Source organism: Dermacentor variabilis, chromosome 7 (assembly GCF_050947875.1).
Source record: "Dermacentor variabilis isolate Ectoservices chromosome 7, ASM5094787v1, whole genome shotgun sequence".
NCBI lineage: Eukaryota > Metazoa > Arthropoda > Arachnida > Ixodida > Ixodidae > Dermacentor > Dermacentor variabilis.
In genome coordinates this window covers 103145693-103166288 of record NC_134574.1, presented here as the reverse complement: position 1 = coordinate 103166288, position 20596 = coordinate 103145693, and the positions used below count along the sequence as shown (strand labels likewise).

The 20596-nt window shown below is 45.6% G+C and overlaps 1 protein-coding gene across 3 annotated transcripts in view; it reads right to left on the bottom strand.

Moving 5' to 3' along the window:
- Window positions 1-4679: 4679 nt before the first annotated feature.
- alph (protein phosphatase alphabet) overlaps window positions 4680-20596 on the bottom strand; it is a 41170-nt gene continuing 25253 nt past the window's right edge. For 2 of the 3 annotated variants that reach the window (XM_075698908.1, XM_075698910.1), the window contains 5 exons: window positions 20258-20479; window positions 15287-15404; window positions 11157-11259; window positions 7853-7913; window positions 4680-6025 (listed from right to left, as the gene is read on the bottom strand). In XM_075698908.1, the coding sequence (XP_075555023.1) occupies window positions 5972-6025; window positions 7853-7913; window positions 11157-11259; window positions 15287-15404; window positions 20258-20479 (558 nt within the window). In that variant the 3' untranslated portion in view covers window positions 4680-5971. Of the gene's footprint in view, window positions 6026-7723; window positions 7758-7852; window positions 7914-11156; window positions 11260-15286; window positions 15405-20257; window positions 20480-20596 lie in introns of all 3 variants that reach the window. The other variant, XM_075698909.1, reaches the window with a different exon arrangement.

Sequence of the window (20596 nt, the reverse complement as noted above, 5' to 3'; positions counted from 1 at the left end):
ACGCGCACATTGCGATTATTTCTTTTGCGAGTAGACTGGTCATCAACAGATCGTCCGTCACTCGCAATGTAGCCGGTGCTTTTCATCCTCGACAACTTTGCATCGAGTTAGAGCAAAACAAACTGTTAGCTGCAATCGCTACAGACGAAACCGTGGTCGCCATCGACATGGACGCCGGCCTTGCGGATCAAGGAGCAAAATCCCCCAGATTTTGTCTCTCACACTTGCTTGTATTCGCGCCTGCGCACAAACGGCTGGCGATTCCTGAAATGAGACATTATTGCGGTTCTGAACATGGTTCTGAAGACATGCGGCTGATGCACACGCCGAATCAAAACAGAACTACTGTTAGCCACAACCGCTGCGAACGAACCCACGGTCGCTGTGGATGCAATCATAAATGGCGGCTACCAGAGAGTTCATATAGCCAAGGCATGTGGCTAATTTGGTGTCATGCGTGGTGGTGAGCGCAATAATAGAAACATTAAAGACACGAAGAGTTTCGGCTATGGTGACTAGTTTAGGCGTTGCTGTCATTCATATAAGATTTCTGTTGATGAGCATGGCGCTGCGGCCTCCATCGCTCAGTCTCGGTTGGACGCTCGCGAGGTCTTTGCTCTGTTGCATTACACATTTGCTCTGAGAGTTGTCCGAATTAACCGATGTGTGGCTAAGTACCTCCGAATTAACAAATTTGATTGCCTTAAATGCATACACCTGCCAGGGGCAGAGGACGAGTCCGAATGATCAGATTTTCCGAATTAACAAAGGTCGAATTAACGAGATATTACTATACTGTGCCAGATCTAGTCTTTTCGGTTTTGTACTATTGGGGGCGAGCTCCACCACTGGAAAAGCTGGCGCCACCGTCGGCGTGACGTGGCATGAGGGATCACGTGGACACAGCGGCTGCTTCGCAAGCGCCGAAGCGAGCTGAAAACGAAAGTTTAATGTCCCACCTGCGCTGCGGTTCTGATTAAGTGGCGAGGCTCTCCCGCCTTGGGTGTCAGTTTTGACAACATTTGAAAGCACTATAATAGGTAGTGGCTGCCTTTGGAAGCGTGCAGCATGGTAGGCTACTGCTCGGTGCCGCTGTGCCGTACGTACGCAACCGAGCCCGGTGTCAGCCTTATTCACACGTAGCCGCAGGACAAGAAGCTGCATGAAGCTTGGCTCGCGAAACTTAGAACCGGCAGACAGCCATCCGCTACAACTCGAGTATGCAGCAAGCACACACGCGAGGAAGATTTCTGCTACGGCGCCCGGACTACGCGATGTGCGGCGAGTAGCAGAAAACGTGCACTCAGACGCTCGCCCGCACCTGCTGCCTGGCTGACGTCATGACACTTTATTAGGTCTATGAACTTGTTGATACTAGATTCTGGCAAGTTCACTGAAATGGAAAGGGAGCGGCAAGAAGCGCATTAAAATATAGGCATGGCATATGGTCATGTACGTCTGTGTTATGAATTAATGCACTGGATTACGAAAAAGGAGCAGAGGGAAATCGCACGCTGAGAAGACCGATAAATATACAGTGCGACGCAACTTGAGAAATAATGTTGAAATGTCGAAGAATTTAGAAGAGAAAAGAAGATTGAATCGGTCGCGACGGCACATCGCAGTCCCCGTAGGCGTCGAAGTCTCTACAATGAAATTATTTTTGAAGAGCTCTGATAGCGCCCACGCAACAATGGCTGCTTGTATACTGTCAAATGCTCATTATTCTGCGGCCCAAAGCTCATGGCACGGTGCGAAAACGCGCACGCGGCGGAAGCGAAACAGTGCGCGGACAAGCATGCGGACGTGTTCTCTTTATTGTGCACAGTGCCATTTCTGTAAGGGGTACAGACCCCGTCAAGCCGAATTCATTTGTTTTGTCTGTACTTCGGTCATCTGTACGTGTATAGATGCAAATAAACCTGCATTGACGCGCATTCGGTCGCTGCATGCGAATCTGTGCGATCGCTGCATTGGGGCTTCATTCTATTACGCTCCATTTAGTTATACAAACACTATAAGAACATGTTTCACATAGTTTGCTTTCAGCGTTTACCTACCTTTCACGCAAGAAGCCGGTTCGGGAGACTCCATCGCGGCGACCGCGCGTAGTGGCGTGCACTGTACGTATTCGGTGAAGAGATAGCGTCTGTAAATGATTCTGTGCTTTCAGTTTGCCCAAGATTATTATTTAGACAGTAAAAGCTTCTCTCGTTTCGAAAGTACTTACAGAAATGTCCGGGAGAGCCCGCGCGTGGTGTTTTCGGTGAGCGCTGACAGCAATACCTACGAGGAGCGCGGCGCGCGATCCCTCATACTACGCCAGCGAGGCGCTTCCGATAGATGGCGACTCCGTAACTCCTCGCCGCCAATAAAGCATGACTAACCAAAATATCTTTATATTGAATTATATATTTCAATAAATATATTATTTATATGACGATATATCTATACAAATTTGGTCATACATAGTCTAGTGGCAGCTTTGTACCAGCCTGCAATGTTACATACAGCCGCAAGAATTTTTCGAGGTGGTGCTGTGCTAACAAAGTTGCAGGCATTTGACAACTTGATATGGCTGCTATGGTTTCTTGCTCGCCTCTGCTACCCTCCCCTCAAATGCTCACTCCTCGCATTCTACTCTTACCAACTGTGTGCAGTGGCATGAAAGCTACTTAAATCGTCTCGCAAAGCTACGTGTCCCAACTAACCAGGAACGAGAACCCGGAGGGCTCCTCTATACTCTGCCTCTGATCACCCTCTGTGCCCCCCCCCCCCCAAATGCTGACTGAAATCTCAACGGAAGCATCAGTAGCGCATAAATGGGTGAGCCAGCTTCTCCCTCTCCTTGGGAAACACAACCAGATCTTGTAAAGTTGGCACTCTCGCCCTTTTTCAGTCCCCCAATTAGCGGCCTTTACACTGGCAGCATCATGTGCCCATGGTGCTTCTGGCATAAACACGAGGGATGGGACAGGAAACGCCTAGAGAAGATAATGGGATTGGTTATTGAATGCGTAGCTTTCCTGCAGTGCACCGCGTGGCCATCTTTGGCAAAGATGACTATCGCAGCACTCTATACACAATGCATGCTCTTAAATTTTGTTCGAGGTAGTTTAGAGCCATTAAAAGGCTTCGGAACGGCGTCTGCCATGTTTACCTATTCATCCTTTCCATCACGGCGTTTCTATCGTCATTCATCGGGCCACTTCATCGCTGCCCTCACTACACAGTATTAAAATGAGAAATATGCCCACCACTACCTCGTTTTTGGGGTTGGCGCCAACTCCTGCCCCCGTGGCAACGTGCAGTTGGGAGACGGACATGCTAGCCACTGCATTATCATCCAGCTTTGGCACTTTATAATAGGTTTTGCGTCCTATACACACAGAGTGATGGAAATTCGTGCAGATATTTTGGAGGCCACAATAATTCATAGTTGCAACAAAGACAACAATGTGTGCGCATCGCTCTGAAGCTAAGACGTTTCTTTGGTCTAGTTGTTACAATTACGCAAGTACATGCAGCGTAAGTAGAGAGGATGGGACATTGACCAATCGGTACCACAGGCAGGAATCGCACCGACAATTGACAGAGACCCGCAGTTGGCGACTGATGCTCACACTGGCGAGCGCGACCTGCCCGTTGCCACACCGAAATGTCTTGCGATTTCTGCCATTCACGCCTGTTTGCACAACCATGGCCACGGCATCCTTTGACCATCAGCATACTTCGATGCCCTACTCTCACATATTGGTTAAGTAGCCGAGACTCCAGTCGCGCAGCTGAAGAATCGGTCAGTGAGAAACTTCACGAAAATGTCCGCTTTTAGACTAAGACAACATTTTCCCACCAACTTCATCGCGCAACCTCTGTCAGCCACCGGTGAGAATGCCATTAATAGCAATATATTAGTTGAGAATGTGCCAGAATAAAGTATCAGTTATGAGTGAGCGTTTCATCCGTTACAGCTTTCTCTGTTAATCTGCTTGCACTACAAAGGCTAAACCCCATGAGAGCAATGTTGTGCATGACGGCTTCAAGTGATAAAACGAGCCGTCCCTTGAACAGATAGCTCGGTCTTGTTGCTCGATCGCTCAGTTCTAGAAATTTAGAATTCGTCGCTTGTCGCCCAGGCTATGAGCGACTAGCCAATAGCGCGAAGCCGGAACTGGATGTACATCACTTGAGTACTACAGATCGTCGCATGGAAGGAGCAAATGATTCGAATTTTTATACGTGCAAGGACAAGAACTTCCTGCAAGACCCTCAGAAATATATTATGCTGCTTTTTACAGTAAAATACATCAACTTAAATTATTAAAGCACGCGTCACGCTAGTTTCGGCGCCTATATTGCTATATTGCTGCCCTCATACCGGCAACACCAGGGAGACATTGGTCGAAGTCGTCACTCACATGGGACACGACTTGTAGGCGACGAGCGAATGCAACAGCCATCTCCATCGCGTCGCTTGTTGCTATCGCACGCAAGATCACTTGCATGGGGTTTATACTTAAGTGCTTGCAACACCACTATCAAGTAGTTCTTGCGAAGACAGCAGTGTCTGCTGTGAAGAGCCTGCTACTGCTGCAGCAAATGAGTCGAATGATTTCCTGAGGTCTGCTTTTTCTTCTCAATGTGCATATAAAAGAACGATAACCAAAAAGAGAAAACACTTCACGGTTTTTTTTTCTTTATTATTGTCCTTGTGCTTGTCTCCTGCTGAGCCGTGGCGAAATACCCGTCAACGCTGAGAAAAACCTAACAACGCCGAGATATAATAAGGATAAAAAGAAAAAAAAACATGGGGAGGAGGAGAAAGATAAACACGAAAGAAAAAAATGGGGTAGGCATAAAATCACTGCTCGACGAAATCCTTAAAAACGAAACAACAACACTCAAACAAGAAAGACAGGATTCAGCCCCGACATTTGGTTGCTCTCTTGCTACCAATTACGTGCAGCATGTGCACACACAACACACACACAAAGTCACACACGCTGCCACTATTCTTCTGCGTCCCTGCTGCACGTTTATAAAGGAAACTTCGAGGAAGGAAAGAAAAAAAGTCACCACGGCCCTCGTTCACGATTCCGACGACGACAATAATATAATAATCATTGTATGGTAATTGTAACAACGGTCATTGTACAACACTGGGGATGATGTGAAAATCGTGGAGACGATGGTATGCTAGGGTAGACGGAAAGGCAGCAGAGGAGGGGGGAGGGAGGTAATGCGCGAAGGGAATTGACGTTGACGTAATGTGAAAAGAAAGAATAAGAAAAATAGACAAAAAAGAGCGAAGTGGGCTGTGTTGTGCCAAGACGAACCTACGTGGCCCTTCTCTTTTCTTGTGTGAGTGCAATCTGCGTTAGTCGACGATGCGCGTTGCGTCGTCGCCTGTCAAGGGTGATTGAGTGAGTGAGAATGAATGAGTGAGTGATGTGCAGTCTGCTTGTTTGCATCTTACAAAGGGCAGAAAAATAAGGTTCTTCGCTGAAAACAAATGAATGGAAAAACCTAAGACGGTAGTAGACTATGAAAAGTAAGGAAGGGAGAAGGGGGGAGGGGGATGCCGATGTGTCAACACCTGCCACGCACACGCACACACTACGCAAGTTGACACCGGTCAGTCAGCCAGTCGGTCGGTGGCTAGCCGCCATTTCTCTCCCAATTACCACTCTGCGAAGGTTGCTTCTAAGGGCCACCACAACCGCTGATGGCCATCAACGAGTACCAGTCCGTGGCCAAGCAAGGTCTTCCGATGTCTCTCCTGCTTTCCTTCGATTTGTTGCTGGCAGCCGTTCGTGAGCGGTTGGTTTGCTTATGGTTGCCGTTGCTGCCAAGCAGTCCCTGACGGTCGTAATCGGCAGCCACATTTTCACGGGGAAAAAAAAAAGGTGATGCGATGGAGGACACTTCATAGCGACGCTCCGTTTTGTGTTGACGAAAGCATCCATTCCTCTCAATGGTTTGCTGCTTCCTCTGCTTGTTCACAATCCTGTGACTGGCTCTTCACCTGCCAAATCAAAAGAATGTCTAAGGTACAACTTTTATTGTACAGTTGGCATCAAAAGTTTGCAAACCACAGGATCTGAGAAAGAGCTGAATAATTTTGCAGCGTGGGAATGCAGCCACATGTGCTCATTTCCAGCCTGTACTTGTACATGCAGACAACATAGTATTATTATTGATCCTTTAGATAGTCTCCCATTCCATTAGCCTAAGGAAGTCCACGGGTGCTCCTGTGACAAACTGTGACAAAGGTATTGATGTCCCAATGCTACGCCTTGGCCATGGGAGGCACCGCAGTGGAAGGCAGTGACCCGAGGCTTGTTTACGTGCACCCAATTGAAGTACACAAATGTTTCTCTATTCAACCCTCATCAGAATGCAGTCACATTGGCCGGGATTTAAACCAGCGACCTCGCGCTTGGCAGCAGAGTGCTGCAGCTATGTATCCATGGTGAAAACTGTGTGCAGTGCATAACCGTACCGTACACTCGCACGTCGTAAAGCTGCAAACGCTGTCAGCATCAGATTCACATCTTCCAATACTATTACAGCGAACAAGAAGCAATAAGACTGGCTATGCACCAACTAATGTGGCACATGAAATTGTAAGAAATGCAACTTGACAAGTGAAACAAAACAAAACAAAAAAACCTACTCCAATCAGTCTTTCGTATGAGTACTATGTTAACAATCAGCAGATATCCCTGTCACTAACGCTGGATTCACACGACAGAATTGTGATGAGCATGCAAATCGCATATCCTGGCATGTTACCTGTTCCCATGACCTCATCACTTGGTCCGCATAAAGGATTTGCGATGCAACTGAAGGCCGAATTGTTGTTGGAGTTTTTCGGCTACAGATATCAAAACACTGATGGTGCAATGCCTTACCCTGGCAATGACCATCTTCAATTTAAATCGTTCGCTGAATCGAAACGTGTGCAAACAAAAAGACCCAGTTCACACAATTAGCTGGGTGGCTGCAAGTGAAAGTGAGCAGTATTCCAACACATTTGCACTACAGCCCATTTTTTCTGGAGCAAGTAGGGTTGGCTCGTCTCCTTTTCTGTTGTGTGAATGCTAGCCACGAAATGACCCCATGTACCTCATAAGGCACGTGATTGATCTTTCTGCAATGCGAACCCATTACAGCAGGATTTATGTAGACTGCCGTGCTGACGAATCGCAGTACCAGCTGTACGTGACTGAACCTCAGTCGCCAACATGTCTGGTAACAGTGTAGTGGAGATCTCTAGATTGATGTTGACCAGCTGTTGTCCTTTAAGGTGGACGTGAATCTAAGCACGAGTGTGTTCACATTTTGCCCCCATTGAAATCCAGCATCCGAGGCCAGGAATCGACCCCGTGACCAGTAGCAGAACATCTAGCCACTGGGCCACTGTGTAGATGATAAATAGTGACATCTACAAGAAAAATCTACATGCATCTACATGCGCAGATTGTCTATCTTTTTTCTGGTGACCATTTTCCCCAGCTAACCACTGTAACAGTTATCTATAGTCCCAAAACATGCCAGTATGCAAGGACCAGTGATTACGCTGAAATGTATGATAAGCCGCCTATACATAGCCAACACACTTGACCCATAGATAAGATTCTGATGATGGACAATAGCACTACCGGTGCTGTGCTTGTTCTTCTGGGGACAAGTTCACTTAACAAAGAATTAAATTACTCACTCACAGTTTTGCACCTGCTGCTTATTCACTGTCACTACAGGTGTGAAAATGTAAAAAAAAAAGAAAACATAAGTGATTGCTGACGAATTGACCAGGGTTGGCCCAATATAAAGGAGAGGGATCTCTTACCGACTCTGATGACGTGGACGGGGGTTTTAACTTGCTGTACACTTCCTCGATGAAACTCCTCCTAGAAGTGGAAAAGGCGGGTGGCAAGGCTCGATTACATGTTTCAAACTTGCCAAGCCATCCCAGACAGAAATATGCATACGTCACGAGCCAACACTCAGATTACAATGTAGTTGCTGAATTATGACACTGCGTGTAACCCCTGTTTATTGGTCTATGCACCAGCCAAGCTATTCTGCAGCATTAACTGCCTTGTAACATAGGACTGGAAAGGATCAGGCCAACATGGCCTTAGCGTACTCCTAACTGCATATTCACTCAGAACCCATGCTCACAAACAGCATATTATGGCTATGTAAATCACAGTTCGTTCTAATTGAAGATACCCAATTAACATTTCAGTCGTGACTGCAGTTCAGATTTGATATAGACTGGAGAAATGTTTATCAAAGCGCCTCTGTTTAATGCGTCACATCAAGCACTTTATTAGCCCCAGCGAAGCTGAAAAAATGTTAAAGTCATGCTAACTTGAATTATATTTCTGTGTTCCCTTTAAGAGTGAACAATATTGTGTGAACAATATTGTAGGCTACACTGTGCACTTTACGAGAGTCTGGCACTTCTTTCCATTCATTTAATTTTGCATGGCCTGTTTACTTTCATGAATGCAGCCGCAATTAAAGTGGCATATACACTTCGCCTTCAGCATTTCACCCAATTTGACAGCCTTTTTTTTTCTGCGGAAAATAATAACTCTCTAAGGTGTGTAAAGCAGTGGACCAGTATACAACAAACAGTTACTAGTGGACGTGGATATCATTTTGGGTCTTAGGTGCATTCAAATATGGGACTACATAGGCCAAAACTCAAAACATGAAACGGCCACAGTGACTCGCCAACACTAAGTACAGTAAAACCCTATTAATTCAAAGTTGTAAAAACCGGAAACAATTTCTATATAAGTGGAGTTTCAAGAAAAGCGAGTTCACGAAAATACAAACTCCTGGCCACACAAAGACTACATAGAGCCTCTCAAAATAGGCGCCAGTAGCAGTTAAATTTCTCGCGAAGGCTCGCTATGCCAGAAGCGGCATTTTCAGTAGATCACTTTTGCAAGATATTGTGAAAAAGGCAATATTGCAGCCCTGAACTTGTTACAGTGAAACCCCATTGATGTGTTCCTTGCTGTTGTGTTTTCCTGGCTGCTGCACTGTGTTTTCGTGGTCCCAACCTAAGTCCCGCTGACTCCTATGTATTATGTTCCCATTTGATACAGCACCATTCTGTAATGTTCCCGCATTTTACATTGCATTTGAAAGTGGCTGCCACATAAATTTGATGGTGCAGGGAGAAATTGGCTCTCACATATTGCAACAGATGACCAATTTGTTGCAACAGGCAACCAATTCACAATTCATTGCAACAGGTGGTATATTGAAACAAACGACCGAATTTTGCAATAAATGACCAAATTTGCACAAGCCAGGCGCTGCACAGACACTGGGAGAAAGCATGCAGAGAACAGTTGGCAAAGCGTCTGAAAAAGAGCGCAATGATTAAAACCTACCGGGAACCATGCACAATGGGCCAATTCTGCCAAGTACAAGCCTACATTTACTTTGGGGCCTGCAGGGGTATTGTCTGCTTTTCACAACTGCCGGTTTTCTTCAGTCAGCTTCAGCGCTGTAGAACTGTATTATGCTTTGAAACGTACACAAAATACTGCGGCAAGGGCCACTGTCACGGAACACCGTATCTGTCCCTTAATTATACACATGCGCATGTGCCATTCCTGGTCACAGTACGAACACCGAGACAACTAATAACCGCACTGGCAGCCACTTGGACTGTTTCTGACGTTCTGCTGTGGCAATTTACACCCTTCCTGACGGTTACATTTTCCTGGCTGGTATGGTTTTTCCACGATCCCATTAAAAACGTACCTATGGGGTTCTACTGTACTTAAGAAAAAAACATATCAAACATTTGGCATAGCTGGCGTAGAGCTCAGATTGTGTGGCATCGTGAAGCATGTGCGTTAAAAAACACAGAAATGCAGAGCATGGCGAAAAGCTGACGATGCTCCGCACACGTGAGCGTGGATGTTGCGGAGGTCATTGTGTGCCTTTCTGCACCTGCTGCGTTACATCAGGGGTCAGAGCAACACTCCACCCACATTATCAATGAGAATGCAGCCAGCCGTGAATGGTGCATGACAGGAGTGCCGTAGAATGAAGTGGAATTCACTACAAACTTGCGGTCCTCTCACTTATTGGCAATTTCGCAGTTGTGCGCAAGGTGTGGAAACCTTTGGGCAATGACTTTTCCCCCAACATTTTTGCAGTCGAGATTTCGAGATATCCGGAGTATGGCACAAACGTTGCTCGAGATAAAAGGCGACAAATACATGGAGTTGGCAATGAGCCAGGTAGAAATTTCGACATAACTTTTAAAACCTTTTTAAACTATATGCCATACAGTAAACATAAGAATTGTGTTTTCTATGTACTGCATCAAAAATGTGAAATACAGAGGTTTTCCTAACAGCAATGCCAGACACATGCTTCAATTCCTCAGCTATGCCTTCGTAGCCAAAAAGTTTGCCCACTAATACGAGGAGGCCCAGCTGCAGAGTGGCATAAACGACATAATATGCCTGGCAAATGTGGGAGGCAAAGTAAGTTGATCAGGTTTTTCATGCCACAGTGGAGTTTAAAATTTAAACGACAAAGTAACTTTGTCACGTGACAGCACAACTTCCACACTTTCAAAATACAAAGATTATGCTTAGACGAAGCTACCTCAATAGCAATGAACCCATGTGAAGCGGCTGAAATACCCAAGACTCTTGCAGAATCACTACGACGCACCACGCTTCCAGAACTTCGGTCACATCCTCATTATGAAGGTTGAAGAATTTGCTTTACATGTGCAATTTTGAATTTTACACATTACTGCATACTTCTCAGACATTTCAAAATTGCAGCTTCACTGCCATACAGACCAGATAACTTCTGCATTGAGCGAATATCTGTAAAATATCTTTTTTTCAGTAGCTTCAAGTAGCCAAAAATACAAAGAATGTGGCAGTCTCTCGCTGGCAGCTGTGCTGCTCTTATTCTAGTCTTTCCATACAGTGCATGCCTGCAAGGAGTCAATTCCAAAAATGGCAACATTGGTTACACAGTGTGAAGAACACAAGAACTGAACAGTGAACTTTTTGACAGCTGCTTGCTGCAATCAATGCAAGCAGAGTGCACAGTTCAGAGGAGTTCAATTGGCCCTGGAAACGGTTTCCGCTTACTTGGCGAGAATTCCTCCACCGGGAGGGAGGCCGGGCAGGTCTTCCTCAGCAAGTGCCTGGATGATGTTGTTCAGCTCAGCGTCAGAGCCCTCCGAAACTATCTCTGAAATACAGAAGAAAGCAGTCAGACAAAATCTAGGCTGGTCAGTTAACTTATTCGCTAAACATCCAAAATTAACCAAGAGTTCATTTCGTGGACACGACACCAAGAGAAAAAGACAGGAAGAGGGGAAGAGGGAATACCATGCATTTCTAACACCTTCACTGCCACGGGTGGCACACGCATGACTACGCTGTGCGACTTCTCCCTGTCACAGGGTGTCTACCAAGTTGACATTTCCCAATTCCCTGAGTTTCCAGGTTTTCCCTGAGTGTCTTTGCAAAATTCCCTGAGTGACACAGAACTGTTTTATGTCAAGACGGGCTGAAACCATGTCGCCCGATGCTGTCACTCTCTAGTAAGCATATGAAAAACAAATTAAAGAAAACTTAATCCAGTTTAAATACTAAGGAGTAGCACTAGAGTAGGTAATCCAGTTTGAATACTAAAAAGTAGTAGTGAGTACGTTGTTCAAAAAGAGAATGGAAGGGGGGGGGGGGGTAGTAAAATGCACAGCAAATAAAATGTCTTCGAAAAGAATTGCAAATGGTGTCGGACATTCTCAAATACAAATAAAAAGGAGATGCGTACAGAAGCAAATATTTTCCCCCCAATACGAGCTATTCCTATCAACTGATAGCAAGCTCAGTGGTATGAGACCCGAACTTTGTCACAATTGAGATTCTCTCTCAACAGCTCGTAAGTAAACCTCAACTGTCCCCACATACTCTCAGCCCGTGCACGACACCTCAGTGTTGTGTTTCATTGCTTTAAAGAGTTTGTTTCGGTTTGGATTAGGGACACCTGCATCTCGGCATCAGCCAACACCGTCTTTTGAGCTTAAGCTCCTTCAAAACAGCGGCAGCATGCTTCCTTTCCCTTTCACTCCTCAATGCATAGGTCCTTTTTGTTCTTGTCCTTCCGCCACTTGTTCACCCCACGGACCATTTGAAGCACCTTCTTCGTCAGTTGCAGAGTCCACATCCGATTTTTCGGACTCCCTAGGGGCCACAAAAACGTCCGAAAAATTGGCCAGTTGGAAAAAATAAATGCCTGTCAGTTACTGCCCTTAACGGCTCAAACCGCCCCAGGCACAATCGAAAACGCTCTGAAGGCCTGTCGGTACACATATTAGGCATATTGGTGCTCGTACTGTGACAGGAGTGCCGCATGCATAGTTAAGGAATACATACTGTGTCCCGTGGCAATAGCCCCTTCCCACACTTGTTATGCTTCACTGCAATACTTTTGCGTACGCTTCACCAAGTAACATTTCTGTACAGAGACGAAGCTGACTCTCAGGGACCGGCATTATGCAATGCACCATGCTTTCCAAGCTTCTAAGCCAATCACGAGGACCACAAGGGCAGAGTCGGTGGCATTGCTGACAGCAGCAAATTCTTTCAATGGAAAACACGGCACCCAACGGCAAGAGGCTGAATAGCGAACGTTGAAGCAGCTAGGTCTAGCATTGCAGCAGTGGTGGCTACTAAAGCCCCTTTAACTTCGTAAAGTAGCGACACTATCCTCCTCTCTTTCATGCTCCCTCCTCGACCATGGCGCCGCCTACACTGCTCGAGCATAGCAATGGCGCCAACATGCGCTCCTTGCCACTCCGTAGACGCTTCTTGGGCAAAAATAGTGCTGATGCACGGCGCAAGGGCCCACGTGATGCTATTAAGCCAATAGTGACGCAGCGTCGGCCTCGGCCAGAGTGCGTGAAGAGGAGGCGGCATTCTTCAAAGCATGCCGCTACTTTGCAAGGTTTAAGTGGCTTTAGTGGCTACGGCTGCCAGCGGATCTGCGTGCGAGAGCGCCAGTTCGAGGCGGCGAGGTAATGAAAACGGCAGGGGCTTTGATTAATGCCCTTTCGGACCTGTGGTCACGACAAAAAGCGCCGAAAAACCAGACGGCGAAGGGTTCTTGCGTCCGAAATTTCAGACGTTCCGATTCATTGGCACTATGGGGTGCGTGGTGGTGCCGCAAGGCTGTGAAAATTATTGGGCATCCGGAAAGTCAGTCGACTGTACACTGGCAACTCCTCCAGCTGATGACAAGACGTCAAAGACTATTCATTACAATGCCTGTCTGTTACTAGAGCCAGCATTACCGCGACTTTCGACCTTTTCAATAAAATTGCAGGTAATTTTCCCTGATAGAGGCACAAATTCTCAGTTTTTCCTGAGTTTTTCAAGACTACTCAAAATCCCCGAGAATTCCCGGTTTGTAGACACCCTGCTGTCACATCCTCCTGAGTTCTGGCTATGGGGCATTTGTCCAATATATTGGAAATCAAGTACTCCGCCACTACCCAGGCCACACTATGTTTGAGCTTGTAAAACCGTATTGTCCAAAAATTGAGACACCTACTGGCGCCACCTATGGAGTTTTGTTGAAAATGCATTGCTAGTTTGGTCACCAGGGGTGTTTGCAATGGCGGCATTCAGCAGCACGGCTTTCTACATCGACCGCCGAAAAAGTAAGTTCTATTTCTCATACTTTATCGCTTGCTCTTTTTCTGCGATGAAATTTTGATTAAGAAACAGATTTTGCACTTTTGAAGCCATTTTTAATATTAAATTTGCTCTTTGCTACTGCATACCCACTACCCCAAAAATGACCGGGTAAAGTTCCAGTGTCTAATATATTGGACATCGTGCCGTGCTAAAACAGCCAAAAATTGTGAAATACTAAAATTCACTTTTCGTCTCTGTAACGTAAACATCAATTTCTGGAAAGCTCACAAAAATCTGTGGACTGTAATACACCTTGGAACTCGGGAGGATATTCCTCTCGTGCGACTGGCCTTTCCCACAGCATACAATCAACATTAAATTAAATTTTAATTATGGGGTTTTACATGCCAAAACCACTTTCTGATTATGAGGCACGCTGTAGTAGAGGAATCTGGAAATTTCGACCATCTGGGGTTCTTTAACGTGCACTAAATCTAAGTACACAGGTTTCTTCACATTTCGCTCCCATCGAAATGCGGCCACTGTGGCCGGGATTCGATGCCGCAACCTCGTGCTTAGCAGCCCAACACCATAGCCACTGAGCAACCGCGGCGGGTTCATGCAATTTACATTTTTGCTAGAAATCAACTGAAAGAAAAAAAATTCTCGTTGCTTCCTTTTTAACCATGCCGTGGTGCCATCTCTCTGCACTTTGAGTAAGTTTCAAACGAGCACAACTCCCAGGTAGCTCACCAATGTGTCATGTCGCACCAGAAGAATACGACAAGTGCCCCACCAATGGATCATAACACACATGAACAGACTAAAAAAGGTGCTGCCGCAGTGAATGCGTTCCAATTTTTCGGCTGCTTGTATGTTGCTGACGCAGCAAACGAGCAGCAGCCAAATTAGAATAGCAGGTACTGACGAGCAACGCAATGCCTTTAGATCACATTTGACTTCTTTCCCGAAACTTTGCTGTTGCCGATTTCACTTGCTTCAGGAATTTGTCTGTGTAAACTTGCGTGAAGCAAGCACCCCTCTGGCTTCCCTTTACCAACAGATTTTCAACGGAAGGCCTGGAGATCAACGAGTGAAACAGTTTCGTGAACTGATCTTTTTTTCTTTTAAACTTTACTCAAAATTTGTAAAGTAGTACAGCGGGCCGAAATTCACTGATACAGACAATTTGGCAAAGTTGGCAAGCATGTATGTGGCATAGCCATTCATTCATGAGACGTGAAGTCCACAAGCACGAAAGGACTGTCAATGCTACAATTAGTGGCCCCACCTAGCTACAGCTGCACTCATCCAAATTTGCAGAAGACCTGTGCTCAAACAAAAAATTTTTAAAATAACACGGTGATAATGAAAGAAAGGCTTCCATGAACTTGTCCTGAAAGATGTGGTCAATTGATCAACCTGCAGGTCCCCGCAGTGTGAATTGTGGAATCAAAGAGTGGGGATGCATCAGTCGGCGCATCGCCAACTGTTATGATCCGTGTCCACTCATGCAGCAAAAGCAAGGATAAGCGTATGTTCATTTGGGCCAAGCTGCTGCTGTCATCACTTGCCTGTGATCCTCTTCTCAATGAGCTGATTCAGTTCGCGGTCATGTTGCAGTGCCTCATCACTCACCGATGGAGCACCGGGAAACAGCACAAGGACAATGCTCATGTTGTCCTTGCTCCCCTGCATATCAAGATAGGACAGGCAAGGACACAGTAACTGTAAAGTATACACAGGTTTCAAAAAAGAAGGAGGCTTGCAAAGTTAATTGACATACAGTTGACTTCTGTTCATTTGGCTCTGGCAGGACCGATGAAATGCAATCCGGAGGGTCAAATTAAACAAGATGCAGAAATAAGAAATGCTAAAACACGCCGACTCATTACACAGTAATTGGCTGTTTCTAAGAAGCCCCCAAATCAAATGCACGCCCACTTTTTATGTCTTCAAAGTAAAGAACTAATGTGGAAATGACATCAGAGCTCCTAAACAAAGTGGAAATATAACATGCACCCAATTTTTTACTAAGAAGAATAAGCAACGACCCAATGGCTACCGATTTTCTAAAGTCAGCTTCGCCGCAATACAGTCAGGTATTGCGGTAAAGCATGCAAAAGCTGCAAACACGGTTTTGATTTCATTTCTGAGTGCACCATCCTGGCAATTTTCGGCCCAATTTTCTTGAAAAAAAAAGTCACATTAAAATAGACTAAATATAGTAAACAGACATTGTGAGCCACCATTGGAGCTTAAGAATCTTTCTGGGGTAGGCAGAAAACAGGCATTTTCGGCAGAAGATGACAAGTGTTCAACGCATTCACTGTCCCCTAAACTTCACCGAGACATGCTGCCAATAAAGGAGTGGCTATTCGGGCCACCATAGGGGTCACGTGCACGTATACTGACTAGTCAAGTTTGAATTATCCAGCGAAGGCCAACTTTAGGATCAAAATAACGAAAGTTTAGGCCTGTAGAAATGCATAAGTGCCGGCCAGGACCTTCGGTCGAGATCAATTAACCAGAGTTGAATTAATGGATGTCTACTGTATTAGTGCATGCTACCTATATCTTCTATACTGGCAGACAACTTTCTGTGGCTGTGAAGGGAAAGCTAAGGAGGCAAAGCACACAAGTGAGAGCGCTCCTGAAAGAGTCCCACGTTTTTATTCACGTTAGTTTAGGCTGGAGAAGAGAAAAAGGAAACACCTTATTAGCAACAGTTCAATAAGACAGCGCACCACTGAGTGTAAAGGTTTACTCATTTTGCGGCTTTTCCCTTTCGCACCTGGGGAAACATGAAACTGTCACACGTCTGGAAGCTGCGTTGACTCGGCGCCTGTTTTGAGCAACCCTAAGCACTGTCAAATGTTGCTGGACTACTTGGCGCTGTAACACATAAGCCCGTAGCTTTCCCTTCATAGCCACACAAAGTTGTCCGCGAGTATAGAATGGCTTTGTTTTCCCTTTTTTGCTAAAACACTCCTATTTTGTCTGTCTGCATGCAATAAACAGAGAACTCCATGCTTATTTACACTGCCTGAAGCTGAAGCTGTTAAGATAGGAACAAAAGGCATTTGTATGGATTGTTATACTAGTAAAGCAGCTAGGTAAGAATGTCTCTAATGGCTAAACTGGTAGCTTGTTTGCACTTAACGCACCCTTCCGTGCCTATTTCCATCGATATCCCATTATCGATGGTTGAAAACTTGTACTTTGCTGCTTCCCGAGCGCTCTCGGACAGCTAGTGCTATCTACTGTGTTATTCAGGAAGTATTTATTCAGTTTCGCTTTTCTTCCACTGCGTGGACATATTTAAAATGCCTCTGAATGGGTGTGGTCGGCGCAATGAGCACCCGTAGTTCCCAATATATAGCATCAATGCCTTGCATTGCTCATCCATTGAAAACATTGCATTACTAACGATTCTGACGCATCTGCATGCGAGTTTTTGGATTCAGAAACAGCACTGACATGGAACACAACTTCAGTTAGTCAGATTTCAGCACGGAGTTTCGCTTTCCTCTCCCAACCATTTCAAAGCTGCTGTGCTCTGTGTTAAACGAGTTAAACACATCCTACAGTCTCGATCATTTGTTGGCAGCTGCACAGAAAGTAGAGGTTTGCACCGCAAGATGGCCAGGAGTAGACTTCGGCACTGCACTAGTCACTAGGGCAAACATTATCTCATACATGTATACAGAAATTCTTTACATAGAAAGCTCATATTTAATGGAATATTGCACAGGTTCCTTGCATTGAAAATGCATATTCTGACATTTAAAAAATGCTTGTTTGTGCAAAACAATGATGTTTCCATATAATTTTTGTTTACGAAATTGGTGTTTACATATTTCTTTTCTAATTCTTTTTAATAAACATGTTTGCGAATAGTGTCGTCAAAAAATTTCTTTACAATTTGATTCTACGCGCTTTAGTACGATGCTTTTGGTAGGAAAAAATGTATTTATTAAGCTACCCAAGAACTGCTGCTTTTCCCACGGGAAGGAAAGTTAATTTCCACAAAGGCAGACTGTAATGGTGCATTTCCATGCACGAATGCAGTACTTGCTCCTTTTTTTTGTGAATTAAACCAGAAGTACATGTCACCCACAGCAATGGTGGACCAAGAAGGTTATATTCTCATGAAAGGAATAGTAAGACCTGCGCATGGCATGGTATTAGTTACGTTGTTCCTAATGTCCAATTTTCCAAGCGCACACTTCCAAAGTCAAAGTTAATTTGACATCGCACGACCGCAATATACATGATGCGATGCCAGGGACGACAAAAAGCCTAGGAAATTGGATTGACAAATGTCTGCGGTCCCTAAGAAGACAAAGCAATTAATAAACAAAATTTTAGAAATTCAGTTACATAAATAATGAATACAAATCAGTACACATTTTCTTTCTTTAGCAGACGCTGTGGGGATGCGCGACTCTCGCGCGTCCCCCGATATGTTTTTCCCGCAAATCGCGTCTCCTGTAATCCGGCTTCGCCGTGTAGCCTGCGTGATGCCCGCGGCGGTCGATGTGGTTGGGGCGCAGTGTGAGAGATGGCGCGAGTGTTGCACTGCTAACGCCGCCTCACGGCTGGGTTACTTGGGGGCGCAGGGGAGGACAGGCTGTCTCTTTCCCGGGAGATTGGCGAACAGCGTGGACGTCCCGTGCGCCGACCCATGCTTCTGCGAGACCGCCTCGCGTGGCTGCCTTCGAACGCGCCACTGTTCGCGTGACAGTACGCGCGAACGACCAGGCGTTGGGATGCAGCATGGGGCGAACATATTCGCTCGCTATCCGGTCGCGGTGAGTCGGACTTCTAGATTTGTCACGCGCCCATCGGCATGTTTTGTGGATAGCAACTCGGCTAGCAGGCATTGATCTATGAAAGGTGCAATAAATGCCCTTGTGATTGTTTGCGCTACTGTGTTGTCAATCCTTTGTCCCAAGAGCACGGAAGAGAACCCCACAACGCGTTACACAATTTCCAACAATATAAAGTAAGACACTCTACAATACGCTGCACAATCGAAAGGCTAATGCCAAAACAACTGCACAGTATACACCCAGCAGAATGAATAGCATTGTATTTTGACAAGAAACAAACACAGTAGAACCTCATTCGTATGTTCTGGAAAAAAATGTGAGAAAGAATGTGCTAGCTGGGAAACGTACAAACAGAAGTCACAAAAAAGTCGGCAGACTCAATTGCAGTTGAAACCTATGTAACGCAAGTGTCATGGGAGTTGTTGCAGGACAAAGTGCTGACGTGGTGCTGAATGGTGGGGCCCGAATGGCCCGAGACACGCAGTGTCATTTCTGCGGCTTCTGCATGCTTACGTTCGCGCTCCTCGAATTCGTCCTGCATCGGCAGTTTCTTCGAGCGGGGCATTCTGGCGAGAAGTTTTGACGTGTCCACTTGGCAAGGTTTGTTGCACCGCAGGAAATCGACACGCACTGTGCTGGTAGGGCTGAAATGGCACGCTGTGTTGTTTTTCTACTGTGTAGTGTTTTAAGTCGGTGACGAAAAACCAAAATAAAATTTAGCCAGCAGGCTACACCAGAATGCAATGGCACCAGAGCGCCATTGCATTGCATTGCCAGAGTGCCAGAAGATGAAGGTAATGTTCAGATTCTTGATGGTAATGTTCCGAGAACCACTGACGTAATGCCTGTCTAAATTGCATCAAAGCTATTGATTGTGAAATTTGACACTTCCAGGCTTGAATGACTTTTGAGGAAGCGGCTTTGACAATTAAAGCAGACATGTAGTGCAAAAATGCCTTTTGAGGAAAAGAAGCCAAAAAGAGAAAGGCAGCGGATCCCACGCCCTGTGAGAATCGATGTTATGCGAAGCCTACCAAGTTAATGAAACGGCCATGAGAGCACGAAGACATAGGCAGCTGTTTCATGACCTACATGACACGCATGTCATGACCTATCATTTATGTTTGACATACACTTTTGTCATACTATGCCAACTTTGGTACATACCAACTTAACGAACAACCATGAGAGCACCGAGATGTACGCGGCTGTTTCATGACCTACTTAACACACATACGATATTCACGTCATGGCCGGTCATTTATGTTCGTCATACATTCTTGTCACATTATGCCAATTTTGGTACATACCAAGTTCATGAAATGACCATGAGCACACAAAGACCTAGGTGGCTGTTTCATGACCTACATGACACGTCATGATATTTCATGACCTATCATTTATGTTTGTCATACACTTGTCGTACTATGGTGACTCTGGTACATACCAAGTTAACGAAACACCCATGAGAGCACCAAGACTTAGGTGGCTGTTTCATGATGTACATGACACACACGGCATGATATTCATGTCATGACCTCATTTATATTTGCGTGCACGCTTGTCTTACTACGCCAATTTTGGTACACACCAAGTTAACGAAACAACTATGAGAGCACCAAGACGTAGGTGGCTAGACAGATACTCTCAAAGTGGCAAATGTTCGCTGAGAAATGCTTCGCATTTAAAACAGCTCAGCACAGAACGTACCCGGTAGAGGCAGATGTCAATGACGGCAGCGCAGAGCTCTTCAAGGTTGTGCGAGATGCAGAGCTGGTGGTGTACAAAGTGGCACAGCTCCTCGTTGCTCATCACGTCCCAGATGCCGTCGCACGCGAGCACCAGGAACTCATCTGACGATGTGTCCCGCGCCTGTACCGTCACTTCGGGCTCAGGTGATACCAACTGCTCGCAGGGACCCCTTCCGGCCACCTGCGTGTTGCACAAGATCTTCGGTTGTGACACAAGGGATATCAGAGTTATAGCTTGTTTGCATATGTATGTAATTTATGGAATAGCTGGAGACAACGGGTTACAGGTGTTCTGTGT